The 12,293-nt window shown below is 39.4% G+C and overlaps 4 protein-coding genes across 4 annotated transcripts; 1 reads left to right on the top strand and 3 right to left on the bottom strand.

Moving 5' to 3' along the window:
• Window positions 1-77: 77 nt before the first annotated feature.
• Window positions 78-2,743, bottom strand: MONOS_6646 (putative long chain acylcoA synthetase). Its single transcript, XM_067876892.1, has one exon. It carries the CDS (start codon window positions 2,728-2,730, stop codon window positions 334-336), a length of 2,397 nt encoding a protein of 798 aa, XP_067735675.1. The 5' UTR covers window positions 2,731-2,743; the 3' UTR covers window positions 78-333.
• A 332-nt stretch (window positions 2,744-3,075) lies between these two features.
• Window positions 3,076-5,176, top strand: MONOS_6645 (uncharacterized protein). Its single transcript, XM_067876891.1, has one exon. It carries the CDS (start codon window positions 3,089-3,091, stop codon window positions 4,952-4,954), a length of 1,866 nt encoding a protein of 621 aa, XP_067735674.1. The 5' UTR covers window positions 3,076-3,088; the 3' UTR covers window positions 4,955-5,176.
• MONOS_6644 (putative C-Myc-binding protein) lies at window positions 5,136-5,927 on the bottom strand. The gene is made up of 4 exons (XM_067876890.1): window positions 5,875-5,927; window positions 5,738-5,799; window positions 5,582-5,630; window positions 5,136-5,450 (listed from the first exon to the last, which is right to left on the bottom strand). Exons 1-4 carry the CDS (start codon window positions 5,889-5,891, stop codon window positions 5,294-5,296), a joined length of 285 nt encoding a protein of 94 aa, XP_067735673.1. The 5' UTR covers window positions 5,892-5,927; the 3' UTR covers window positions 5,136-5,293.
• On the bottom strand, window positions 5,926-11,698 carry MONOS_6643 (uncharacterized protein; the record flags this gene model as incomplete). The annotated part of the gene is made up of 1 exon (XM_067876889.1): window positions 5,926-11,698. One exon carries the CDS (start codon window positions 11,696-11,698, stop codon window positions 6,044-6,046), a length of 5,655 nt encoding a protein of 1,884 aa, XP_067735672.1. The 3' UTR covers window positions 5,926-6,043.
• Window positions 11,699-12,293: the final 595 nt, after the last annotated feature.

Below are 12,293 nucleotides of genomic sequence, written 5' to 3'. Positions count from 1 at the left end.
TTATAATAATTGTGTATTTAGCATGGTATTATTATCTTTTTTTAAACGGATTTTTGTTGATTTTTATTTTTGAATATAGTTTTAATTTATCTGTTAAATATTACATAACCTTATAAAGATTGTTTGACGTGTATTTATAAAATATGAGTGGTTTGAAGAAATCAAAGAAACGTAAAAAAAAAAAGAAAGATAGTAACAAAATATATGTTAAACATTATGGAAAAATTCTGAAAATGTCCACTTTTCAAATAAAATTTCGTGGAATTCCAAGAAGATTTGAAAACCGTTGAATATAATAAATACAAAGTTATTAAAGCTCTCTCAACAAATTAATTAATTTTTTCTGATGAATGAACGGAAACTCATAAATACAAGAATTAGAACAACCAGAAACAGAACTATCATTCTCTTGCGCTTGGCAGAAACTGGAAGCGGCAAGTCGTCTACTTCAAACGGGGACGATGCTGGTGCTGGGGAGGAAGATGGAGCAATGCTCGGAGAGTTTGGTGATGAAGACGAAGACGCAGACGGTGCATCGTCATCTTTTTTGTGAAGAGCATCATTCGATTGCTGAAGCTTTCTCCTTCTTCTTTCTTGAACTCTGGCAACTTCGTTGTCGAATTCTTTGATAAAATATTTCTTCACAACTGTTCTTCTTGTCTTCAAAGAAGCTGTTGTCAATCCATTCTCTGGCGACCATTCAATTGGGCACAAGACGACACCCGTAATCATTTCGTATCGTTTCATCCTGCCAAGGTGAACAAGTCGAGCAGAGACCATTGTAAATTGGTTGATGAAGAAATCTGATACGCATGGCAACTTTGAGAGTGAGTCTTTCAAATTTTGTGGCACATTCTTTCTGCTTTCAATCGGAGTAGAAGTCCACCACTCTTTCACACCTGGCCAGCTGGATGCGCCTGTTTCTGCAACATTCGATTCGTCGAGAAGCGCATTCCATTTTGGACAGACAAAAGCCACGATGAATTCCATTCCGATTGGAGGAGCGATAGTCCACTCATTTAGATATCGTTTAATTGTGTACGATTTATCATCACCGTACCATGACTGTTCAATCATGCTTTCGAGTTGCTCTACCACAACATACTCTCCATGAGTCATTTTGCACACGTTATTCGTTCTATCAATGATTCTCATCGACTTAAGTGGTAATCCCGGTTCTCTTTCTGTCTCCCCTTCCTTCACTTTTCCATCTTTGCCTTTCTTCAGTGGACCCAAAGTTGTGAAAGGTCCAGGAATCCATTCACCAACATCTCCTGATCTGTAAAATCCATCAGGCATAAACTGTTTATCTGTTGCCTCTTTGTCCTTGTAGTATCCCATAAATACATTTGGTCCTCTGCACTGGATTTCTCCGCGAGGATATGGCTTATCGGTTGTAAGATATCCCATTTCTGGCAAAGACATCAGTCGAACCTCCATGTATTGGAATGGGATGCCAACAGCTCCAAAGTGAGTTTCAGAGAGATGAGGACCTGTAATGCAGCAACTTGTTTCTGTTTGTCCATATCCTTCACCAAATGGTACAGCCAACACGACGTGAAGGAATTCTGCAATTGTTGGATTGAGTGCAGCTGCTCCGCTAACAATAATCCGAACTTGCCCTCCAACAACATCTCTCACATTCTTGAAAATTGCATCGGCCCATGTGTTTTGTTGAATTCTTCGTTCAAACGGTAGTTTTCTTTTCCAGTTGTATGCGGCCCAGAACATAGTACGCTTAAACCAAGGAAGTTTATTGATGTTATTTATCACAGCTTCATACATTTTCGTAAGAGAACGGGGGACTCCTGGAAGTGCAGTTGGTCGAAAGACTTTCAAATCTGAGACAAGTTGAGCCATTTCTCCGTGAAAATAGCCCACGCAACCGCCTTTCTCCAAAAATGAATATTCTATTGTACGATCAAATACGTGCGCCAAAGGTAAATATGAGATAACTCTTCCGTCATCCGTCGTTGGAGCAACTCTTGCTCCCATCATAACGTATCCAGAACACAAATTTTCATTGGATAACATTGAACCCTTAGGCTGTCCGGATGTTCCTGAAGTATAAACAATTGTTAATAGTTCGTCTGATTTTACATCTGCATCCTCGTATGGATGTTCCTCTCCAAATTTACAGACTTCTGAAAACCTATAATCGCATCCTTCAAAGCTTTTATCAAAAGTTGTTTGGTTATCTATTCCAATTATTGTTTTGATTTTTGGAATGGCTCCTTCCTTTGCAAGGGAAAGGACCATTGGCAAATTTTCTGCTTGGACAACAACTGCAATACAATCTGAATGAGTCATCAAGAATCCGTCGATTTCCTTTCCGTATGAATCATAAATTGGCACAGAAACAAATCCTTGTACAGCACATGCCATATCATATATCATCCATTCAACACAGTTTTTAGACAGGATTCCAATATGATCACCTTTTTTAAATCCTAAATGCCTGAGACCACTTCCAAAGTGATTCACTCGTTCTTCGAACTGCTTGTATGTAATATATCGATATTCTCCCCAAGTCCCGTCTTTATTTTTTTCTCTGAATGCAAGAGCATTCTTCGATGAAAAGCTCTTACACCATGTTCTAAAACGATGCTGCATCGTTTCCCCTCTTGGATCAAAGAAGTCTATCTCTCTTCCGAATCCTTCGGTAGTGTATATTTCACCAAATTTTTCAATATTTGTAGAAGAACTATTGGATGAAGATTTTTTGATCATCGTTTATGAGTTTAAGGGTGTAAATCAAAAGATCGAACTATTTTTGAAGAATTAGTAAATGCAATCATTGAATTTGCAATGTTAAACATGATGTGATATAACAAGTGCCTCTTTGATATGTTTTATGACAAATTTTTCTGGATTAATGATTATTGCGAAATGTTGGAAATTTTTGCCTATCTAACTCAAAATGCTTTTATTATCCTGAAATTTGAAGAAGGAAAACATTCTTTTCAGATTTTGCAAAACAATTTTAAAAATTATGCGAGAATTATGATCCAACATTTGAAAAAGCATGAAAGACTTGATGAAAAGTTGATCTAAAGAAACGAATAATGCAGGTTCATTTAAAACAAGAATGTGCGCTTCTACGCTTCCTCTTTTGCACACTTGTTCTTCTTCAAACATACATGCTAAAGAAGACAGCATATCCGCTTATTTGGTCAAAAATTTAAAGGAGCATGGATCATCTTATTCAGAACCTCTTTTGATACCACTTGCAGCAAAAACAAAAGAAACTAGTAAGCGACCGCAATCTTTTTCACCTTCAACTCGTCAAGCTGTTTCATCGGAAATGGATGAACTTCATTCCCAATCAAAAACACGTTTATCTCTTTCTCAATCACCAAAGAAAGATCGTGTATTGACTGTTCATTCGAGCTCCGATTTATCTCATCTTGAAAAAACTCCAACGCGCCTTCGTTCTCTTCAGCCATTACCCAATGCTACTGTGGAACCTCGAATTGTTATGCCAAAATTGCTCCCACCAACTTCAAAAATCAGAACAGCAAAAATAAAGAAAAAATCAGACACATCAAAACAAACGTCAATTTGGAAAACAGTTACGTTAGATTGTGATTCAAATAGTGAATCACTTTCTGATTTGGAATTTGATGAAGACGAAGACGAAGATGATTCATCTTCAGACGAAAACGATAAACAAAGCAAAAATGTGTCGCCGAACTCAACGGATACAGAAGCTAAAAGTTTCATAGCAAAAGAAGATTATTCATTTGATAACTTTGATGCAAAAAGTGATGAAAGGAATCATATTTGCCACAGGCGATCGCGATCAGATTTGGAAAATCGCATGAGTTGTATCCATTCACAGCAAATGCAATATGAACAAGATGTTGAGAAGCTTAAAAAGGACAAGAACGAACTCAAAATGATGCAACAGACTGTTGTCTGCGATTGGATTATTCTTCAGCAAGAGAAAGAATGCATCGTCAAGAAAGTTCGTGAGTTCATTGCTCGAGTGTTAAATTCGGGGAAAACTCTGACTTCTTTTGAAATTGAACCTCTTTACAGTCTTCAGCAGTCAATATTGTCAAACTGGCGTCCAAGCATGCCAATTTCTTCATCTGTTTCTGCGTCACAAGACGTTAGCAATACTCAATCATTGAAAAACGAGGATGCAACTTCTCCTCCTCATTCTCCTCCATTCGCAGCATCCAACGAGCCACAAATCAATAAAGATAGTCCATCGCCACCACAAATCTTTGAAAAAGCACCGATGTTTGACGGGTCAAAAGCTAAGCTGTCAAACAAAGGAGATTTTCTATCATCAAGTCATACTCAATCTCAACCAATAAAATCCCTTTATCAATCGGACTGTTTGTCATCATCTGAAGCTTCATCGGCATCGTTATCTCATTCAGAAACAGATATAGAATACAACTATTCTGCTAATTCAATCACAACTTCGTCATCTGAAAGCACTTCATCTTCAAGGAATACACAAATGTATTCTGTTTCTTCTTCAGAAACCATTTTACCAAATGCGGATGCTTCCTCAGGCTCTGATGTCCTGAAATTTTGCGTAGATGATACACATCCTGTGCCACTCAGCCCGCAGTTTACAACCCGCCTGAAGCAAACAGCCCCGCTGCATGCAGTTCTCAACCGCGGCCGTTCTTCTTCTCCATCGCGAGTACAGGAAGTGCACATGGCGCTCCGTTCTGGCAAGCAGTCAATGGCGATGCTGCTGAGCTCATCAGCAGGGACATTTAGGCGCGCTCCTGTTTCTCCCTTTGAGAAGCTTTCGCAGACTCTTTCGCCTGCTTCTTCTTTTTCTTCTTCTTTTCAGGCAACTTCCACCAAGCGTTTGTCACAGTACGGACCTAATCTTTCTTCAGATACGCGTCAAAATGCATCTCTAAAATCAAATAGGTTATTGACTTCTTTGCTTCCTGTAGTTTTTGAAAGTAGCTCTAACGAATGAGTACTCCTCACTTTTTTGGTGTTTTGTCTGTGTTAATCAATAAAATTTTTTGTGATATTAAGGATATTTTTCGTTGAGCTCAACAGTTCATTCATTATTTTCATGTTTTGACTTCTCATTGTGTATTTTCGTTTATGGTTAAGTCGTTTATATATTTTCTTTTTCTTTAAGTTTTTTGCTTTTTCAAAAATTATATTGCTATTTCAATCAAAAAGATCGAATCCAAAAATGTTCAATAGATTTAATTTAACAAAAAGATAGAATTAAAGAAAGGCAAATATGATGAAATGATTTGATCAAGAAGAGAGAAAGAATGTTTAGAATTGAGGCAATTCACATTTATTCACCATTTGAAATCTCCTGAGCTTGTTGCATTTGTTGTAATCGTTCAACTTCCATTGATAGTTCTTCAACTCGTTTTTTCAATTCTTCATTTTCTGCAACAAGTGCATCAACATCAATTCCGCTTGGAGTGGTTAGGAATCGTCGTACAAATCTGTAGTTAATTTGTAAAAATACGTGAAATGATTATGTTGACAAATTTTGTAATTAAAGCATTAAAAGAAACATAATAAAGAGATATTTTGGAATAAATTTCAAGGCAAAAAAAATCATTCAAAAGCAAACTCTATTGCATTTGCAGGTTTCTCTGGTTCTTCATAAAGAGCAATTAAGACTAAATTGTGTTTTCCAATCAGTATAAAACATTACACCAGAAAAAAGAAAATCAGGAAAATGAAAATCGCACATTTATAAAGTTAGCATTTCATTAAACTGGAAAACCTTTTGTTAAGTTATCAATCACTCCAGATCGTTCAAGATACTTTCTGAATTCTTCTTTTTTACTTAAAATTGATCAAAATTAATTTCAGGTTGCAAATGAAAATGTTATGACTTATGTGCAAAACGAATAAGCATGCCTGTCAGACGAAGACATCGGAAAAAGATTTCAAACGGCAGATGAATTCGAATTAAGTGTAAGATCAATTTTTCAATTTATCAAAAATTTTCTAATACAACGAAAATATTGAAATGAATAATATTTAAAATTATTTTGCTACTATGTTTAAAATTAAGAATTCAAATCAATCAAGGCAAATTTAATTGTTGAGATTGTAAAATTCTTTTACCATCAGACGTTTCCTTGACTTTTCTTAGAATATCTTCAAGAGAAGTTTTTCCTCTTAAAGCCGGAGAAGATTTAATGGCAGTCAAAATAAGTTTTTCGTATGTTGAAGGAAGCAGAGAGATAAGAAATGAAATGGTTGACAAGATGGATTTATGATGGGTAGGAAGAACACCTCCAACAGAAGAAACAAGCGAAAGTACTGACGATGAAGCAGTTGGCTGTCTCATTGAAGATGTAGAAGCTGACTCCTTCGCAGACTCTGCCATCAGCTGCACAAGGGCATCAACAGACGTCTGACTGCAGTTGAATGAATGAAAGCTCTGGGCTGTCTGAGGAGCACGATCCAAAGAGAGGGAAGGAATGTGAGGAAGCAGAGCAGAGCCCAAAAGAGCAACAGACGTCTGCATCGGCCGCGGGGGTGCTGAAAGAGCATGGAGCAAGGCTGAAATGAGGGGGCAGGTCCATTCTTTCCAAAAGGATGAGAGAGGAGACAGCAGCGTCTGAGAGGAGAAAAAGGACGGTTTGTCTTGTGGTGTTGAATGGACGGTCACAAAATCGGGGAATAGCAAAATGTCATCGCCTCCTCTTGCAATGTGATAAGAAGAAAGCGAAGCTCCGCCAGTCGAAGAACTGAAGGACGAATTGTTCGATTGATTTGAAGTGAATGATTTCAAAGGCGCGCTGCAATGTGCATAAAGAGAGATAAACGCGCATATTGCTTCTAAACAGGCTGTTGTTGTGTCTCTCTCTGCAAAGAAAAACAGCGCCGAAGTGAAAAGCAACAGAGAAGGATTGATCAGCGAAGCAGCAAACGGAAAGAAGGCAAAGATGTGCGAAGGGAGAGCTGCATAGGAGCGAGGGGAGGCATACGACGACTCAAACCACTCTTCGCTCTGCACGTGGAGAATCAGTGCCACAATTGCTGTGCACAGACGAAAGAAGAAGCGAGCAACGGATGTGACTGCTTGTGCAGCGGCTGGGGATTTATGCAGTAAATGAGCAGCAGCTGATTGAAGTGACCGATGATAAGCAAGCCACAACTGGCACAGCAGTCGGATGCGGAGAGAGAAAAGGAATGCTGAAGGAGTTATGATGAAGTGTGTATCACTCATTTCTGATGAGAATAATGAAAGCTCGTCTTGTGGAGGTGTGGTCAGCCAGATCTTGGAGGAAGATGAGAAGGGCTTCAAATAAACAAATGAAGAAGCGGCAGAGTCGTCAAGTGGAGAAGGAAGCGGTGACTCAGATGTTGTGGGAGAGCAGAGAAGAGCGAAGTGGGAGAAAGAGTCGACAAAGGAAGAAGACAGATAAAAAGAGGCGTTTGAGCTTGGAGGATGAATGAATGAGCACAGCGACGGGATAAAATTGCAGTCGAAAAGAGGATGTGCAAAAAGAAGCAGAGAAGACGAAAGAGTGTGGCGAAGTGATATCAGAAATGATGATAGCGTCATAAAGAGATTCTCTTGTGCATTTTGTGAAATGGAAAGTGAAGAAGCTGTTTTTGGTGTTTCGATAAGAGATGAAGTGGCATTTGGTGATGTGGGTGAAAGAAAAGGCGCAGATTGAACTGAGTTTATTTCTGAAGTTGATGAATTGGTAACTGGAAGAATTAATTTGGATAGAAGAAAAGTGACGTTGTTTGCAATGAACTGCCATCTTTGCTGGATGCAGAAGAACAAAGGATGAAGAGAAGAAACGCATCCTTGAGCAAAGCGAGTAAGCAAATTTTTAGTATTCAAAGACATTGAAGAAGAAGAAGAATTGTCTGATAAAAATGGTGTTGAAAGAGTGTTTTGTTTCATTTGAGAAATCACATTTGCTTCCCACAGTTGAGTCACAATCTTCATTGTTGATGACAAAGAAGAAGAAAGCGATGGGCTGCGGGCACATTGCAAAACAGCTGTTATGTGAGAGAGTGTGAGAATTATCATTTTCATGAAATACTTCAGCTCTTCTTGAGAAAATACAGAATAAGATGAAAGTGAAGGCAACTGGCCTAAAATAAGATCAGTCAAGCACAAAAATAGCCAGTGCAAAGAAGAAGATAACGGAAGATTATTAGAATTTTGGTTGACAAGCAAAGAATTTGAAGGGAATTCCGTTGAAGTTATTGGTGATTCTGATGTTATCATTTGAAGGTACTGTGAAAATATTTGGTGATGGTGCATTTGTGACGAAATTATAGAGCAGTACACTGCCTTCAGGTCAAACTGAGGCAAAAGTGGTGTTCTTAACTTTTGCATTGTTAGTTCATGTTGAAGTGAAGAATTTGCTCCAGTTTGTTGTTGTTTAACTTGTGAAGAAGCAGAAGACGTTTGTTGGTTTGCAGATCCAGTCATCTTTTTTGCAGCAACAGTCACTTTTTCGAGAATAAGCGAAACACATTTAGCAGCATACAATTGTGATGGAAAGTCAATGGAACAGAAAATTAGCATCAGATGATGAGACAAAGAAAGAAGCCGCTGAAACAAGACGTTTCGCGTGCTATTTGGATCAGATAATGAAGAAAAAACAGAGGAAGATAAAGAAATTCCTTCGACAATCTTCAACAGGGAAGCTGATGCAACACGAGAAATAGATGTGTTTTTGTAAGACGACGAAAAAGTTCCATCAATTCGCAGATGCGAAATGTCCCATTTGTGTATTCTTGCCATCAAGCTTGATTCTTTGCCTTGCTGGTTGATTTGCACAGGGATCAGATTAGTTTCTCCGGTGAATAGTGCGGAGAAATTGACTGGCGGAATGCTGAGAGGCGACAGAAGCTGCTCGGCAGTCATCTCCGAATGTGATGAATGTAACGCGAACATGTTGTCTTCGTCTATTTGTTCAAGACTTTCCTCTTCTTCTTCTTCTTCTTTGGTTTCAAGTTTTTCAAAGTCATCTTTTGTTTGAAACTCCATTTTTGACTTTATCATTTCGTTCTGTAGTTTCAACTCTTTCGAAATGCGCGTGTTAAAAAGCGAAATTATTGCATTTTTGTTGACAGAAAAGCATTCTTCAACACTTTTTTGCTGGAGAACTGCCTCAAACAACTGTCCTGTTCGAAGCGCTCGCTCCTCTAATGATCCAGCCCCTTGGTATATTCCAGGGGCATCTCTGCCTTTCAGCTCACTTTCAGCTTCGGTGCTGTCAAAAGCGAACAGAAAGTGGTGCTGCAGAGCAGAAACAACAAACGAGGAAATCAATGGGAAGCACATTGGCAGCGTCTGCGGAAGAGAAGCCCACTGCCGAAGAGAGCCGATCCAGTCAATTGATACACGCACCATTAGAAAGGGAAGCAAAACAACGGAGTGATTGTTATCTGTGATATCTCCTTGTGAAAATTCTGTTGAAGCATTTGAAGTTGTCGCTTCTAAAGTTGTTGATTGAGGTAACGATGGAGGCGTAACTGTGCAGAGCTGCACGCATTGCTGCAGAAACTGTCCTGTTTGTGTGATGGCATTCGTTATTGGTGCTATTCTTTCTGCAAACCGCTGCATCTTTTGCGATTGAGACTGTAAGTTCTGTGTTTCATTTTGAGATGACTGAGAAATATAAAGTGGAGCATCATCTTCTTCATCGTCTGAGTCGCTGTTACTGTTACTATTCCACCCATCTCCATCTGCTTCCTCATTCTCCGAACACGATGCAAGGATCGCCTGAGGTTCCAGCAGTTCTTCGTTTGCAGCACGCATTGCACTCAAAATTACACACACGGAATCCCATTCAGCGCTGCTGCAGAGGGCATAGCCAACAATTTCTGTGATTATCCTGCTTTTCTCAATTGAAGATAATCTTTTGCTGCTGTTTGTTGCATCCGCTTTCATTCCGTTGTCAATTACTTCGAGCTGTCGAATAGTTTCTGAAAGTGCTTTGTCTTTTAGTGCTCTCAAATTAGACAGAAGAGGTATTCCTGTTTGGAGCAGGGATTCTCCGAGAATAGGCAACACTCCATTTGAAAGCGAATGATGTGCAATTCTGATGGCATTAAGCATAACTGTAAAGCAGCAGTTGCTGGAGAGATTGATGCTACGGACAGGTGATTGCAGCTGCATCTGCGATGTTGAAGAAGGGAAAGAAGAAAGAGAAGAATATGAAGTTCGGATGCGATGAAGTGAAGACGTCATCTGGTTCAATGCAATTGTCACAATGCTTCGGAAAAAAGGCTGGAGCATCGATTCAATTCCTGGTCTTACAAATGACGAAGGTGGAGGAATCGAATCAAAATACGAGCTCACAGAACGAGAAAGCATAGCAGATGGCATGCTCGCTCGAGTAAAAGTCAAAGAAGAAGATGAAGATGATGATGGTGATGAAGACGAAGAAAATGAAGAGCCAACAGGTGCATCATCACAAGAAGGAGATGCTGAAAAGCAGAGCTGTGGTGAGTGACTCACCGACTCCAGGATTTCGAGGCAGTCGTCCAGTGCTGATTGGGGCAGCCCTTCGGCACTCAAAAGACGAGTGGCAAACAGCAGCCAGTCCGAAAACTGAGGCGGCAACTCAAATGAAGGCGGGGTAAATGGAGGTAAAGTAGTGAGTTCGGGTGGAGGTGCTGCTGTGAGCATTGACTGAGAAGAAGCAAGACCAGAGGCAGAGCAAAATCCGCCTCCAAAGTTGTGACTTGTGCGTTGCTGCGATGGGCAAGTTGACTGTGCCCATTGAAGGAGGAGGTGCTCAGCTTCATCGCGGAGTATTTGGTGTCTTTCGCATTCGACCACAGCATCAGTGGCACTGAGCATTGTGCTCGAATGGACAGCAAACACTTCGCTTGTCAATCTGGTGAGCGACTGGAGCTCTTCGTTTATTCTGTTCATCCCGCAAGAGGTTGAAGGTGAGCCCGAAGCTGCTGTGATTGAGGATGTTTGTGTTGATGTCAGTTGTTGAAAGGGAAATTGTGCTGAGGAAGCTTCTGAATCGAAAGATAGCTTCAGAGACCAGACAAAGGCGAAGGCGTCAGAAAGACGAGGAAGAAGAGTCGATAAGAGTGAATTGAATAGAACTTTGCCGCTTGTTAGGGATAATGAAATGGGAGAAGAGTCGGGTGTTGTGAGTGAAGAAAGCGAAAGAGGTGTTATTTTTGAGGGATATGATGATGGCTGCAACAGCGAAGAATTTGAAGTGTTTTTGATAAAAAGCTTTTGCTCGCCTCGAGTGATTGGTTGATGAGACACGAGCTCAGTGAGTGTTATGCAGAGTGGAACAAGATAAGAATGATACAGGTCGATTAGAAGCGGTGAAGACAAAGGATACTGTGTTTGAAGTGAAAGCGTTGATGTGTCTGCAGGAGGATTAAGGAGCGAAACTAGTATTTGAGGAATAGGAAACATGAATAGAGCTTCGATGTAAGTGATATGGACCATCCATTGCTGGCAAAGAGACAAAGAGCAAAGAAGCAGCTCCGATGGAGGGTTTTTTACTGAAGAAAAGCCCGGAGGAGTTGCTGTGGTTGGTAAAGTGTCTGATGTTGTTGGATTGCATTGTTTCACGGCAAGATTGAGAAAAAGATAAACTAATGAGCCGAATTCGTCAATCCCTTCTTTGCCTCTCTTCACCACTTCCATGTCTTTCTTTCGTGCTTTCATTGTTGGATGATATTTCCCTGTATCGAGTTCCAATGATTCATTTGCATTCATCCTCGTTGAAAATAGTTCGTTATCTTTTTCAATAACAGTTCGTTTGGTGATGGAATCTTCTATTTTTTCGATCAACTGATATGTCAGTTTACACAACGTTTGGAGGATGTTCACATTTGCTAATGAAAAGGTTGAATTTTCATCGCCTGAGCCGAATAATCCTTCAATAAATAATGAAAATGTTCGATCAAACGATGTCCAATCTATTCGCATTAATGAAGCTGTTGGTGCAAATTGATATTTTTGATTGCAAATAAATTTTATAAATTGAAGAAATGATGTAGAAAATGAAGATTTTGATGAGATCATATTTATGTTAAATGATTGTAATTTTATATTTTTGATTGAAGAAAATTGAATGTGTTCCAGTGTGCATCCATAAAATGAAGAGAAGCACAACAATATAAATTGGACAGCAAGGAATAGCATCGTTAGCATATCGGAATTATCCGCTTCAATAAGAACGAAAGTTAATGTTTCGGAAAGAAGGTTAATAAGCTCGTTTGGGGGATTAATTAAATGGATAAAAATAAGCTGTTTCAAAAGAAGACAAAAAAGTTGGTTTTTTGCATCACTCGACAATTTATTCCTAAAA

Source organism: Monocercomonoides exilis (genome assembly GCF_001643675.1).
Source record: "Monocercomonoides exilis strain PA203 chromosome Unknown scaffold2-2631571, whole genome shotgun sequence".
NCBI lineage: Eukaryota > Preaxostyla > Oxymonadida > Polymastigidae > Monocercomonoides > Monocercomonoides exilis.
Note: the sequence above shows the minus strand (reverse complement) of the source record. Positions and strands in the feature narration are given on the sequence as shown.

Bases quoted from the DNA above. Each gene is read 5' to 3' on its own strand.
- MONOS_6646 (XM_067876892.1), bottom strand. From the start codon at position 2,730: ATGATCAAAAAATCTTCATCCAATAGTTCTTCTACAAATATTGAAAAA.
- MONOS_6645 (XM_067876891.1), top strand. From the start codon at position 3,089: ATGTGCGCTTCTACGCTTCCTCTTTTGCACACTTGTTCTTCTTCAAAC.
- MONOS_6644 (XM_067876890.1), bottom strand. The intron at 5,631-5,737 runs GTTTTCCAGTTT...AACACAATTTAG, and splicing joins GATTGATAACTTAACAAAAG to TCTTAATTGCTCTTTATGAA. The intron at 5,451-5,581 runs GTTTGCTTTTGA...AATTAACTACAG, and splicing joins AAACCTGCAAATGCAATAGA to ATTTGTACGACGATTCCTAA.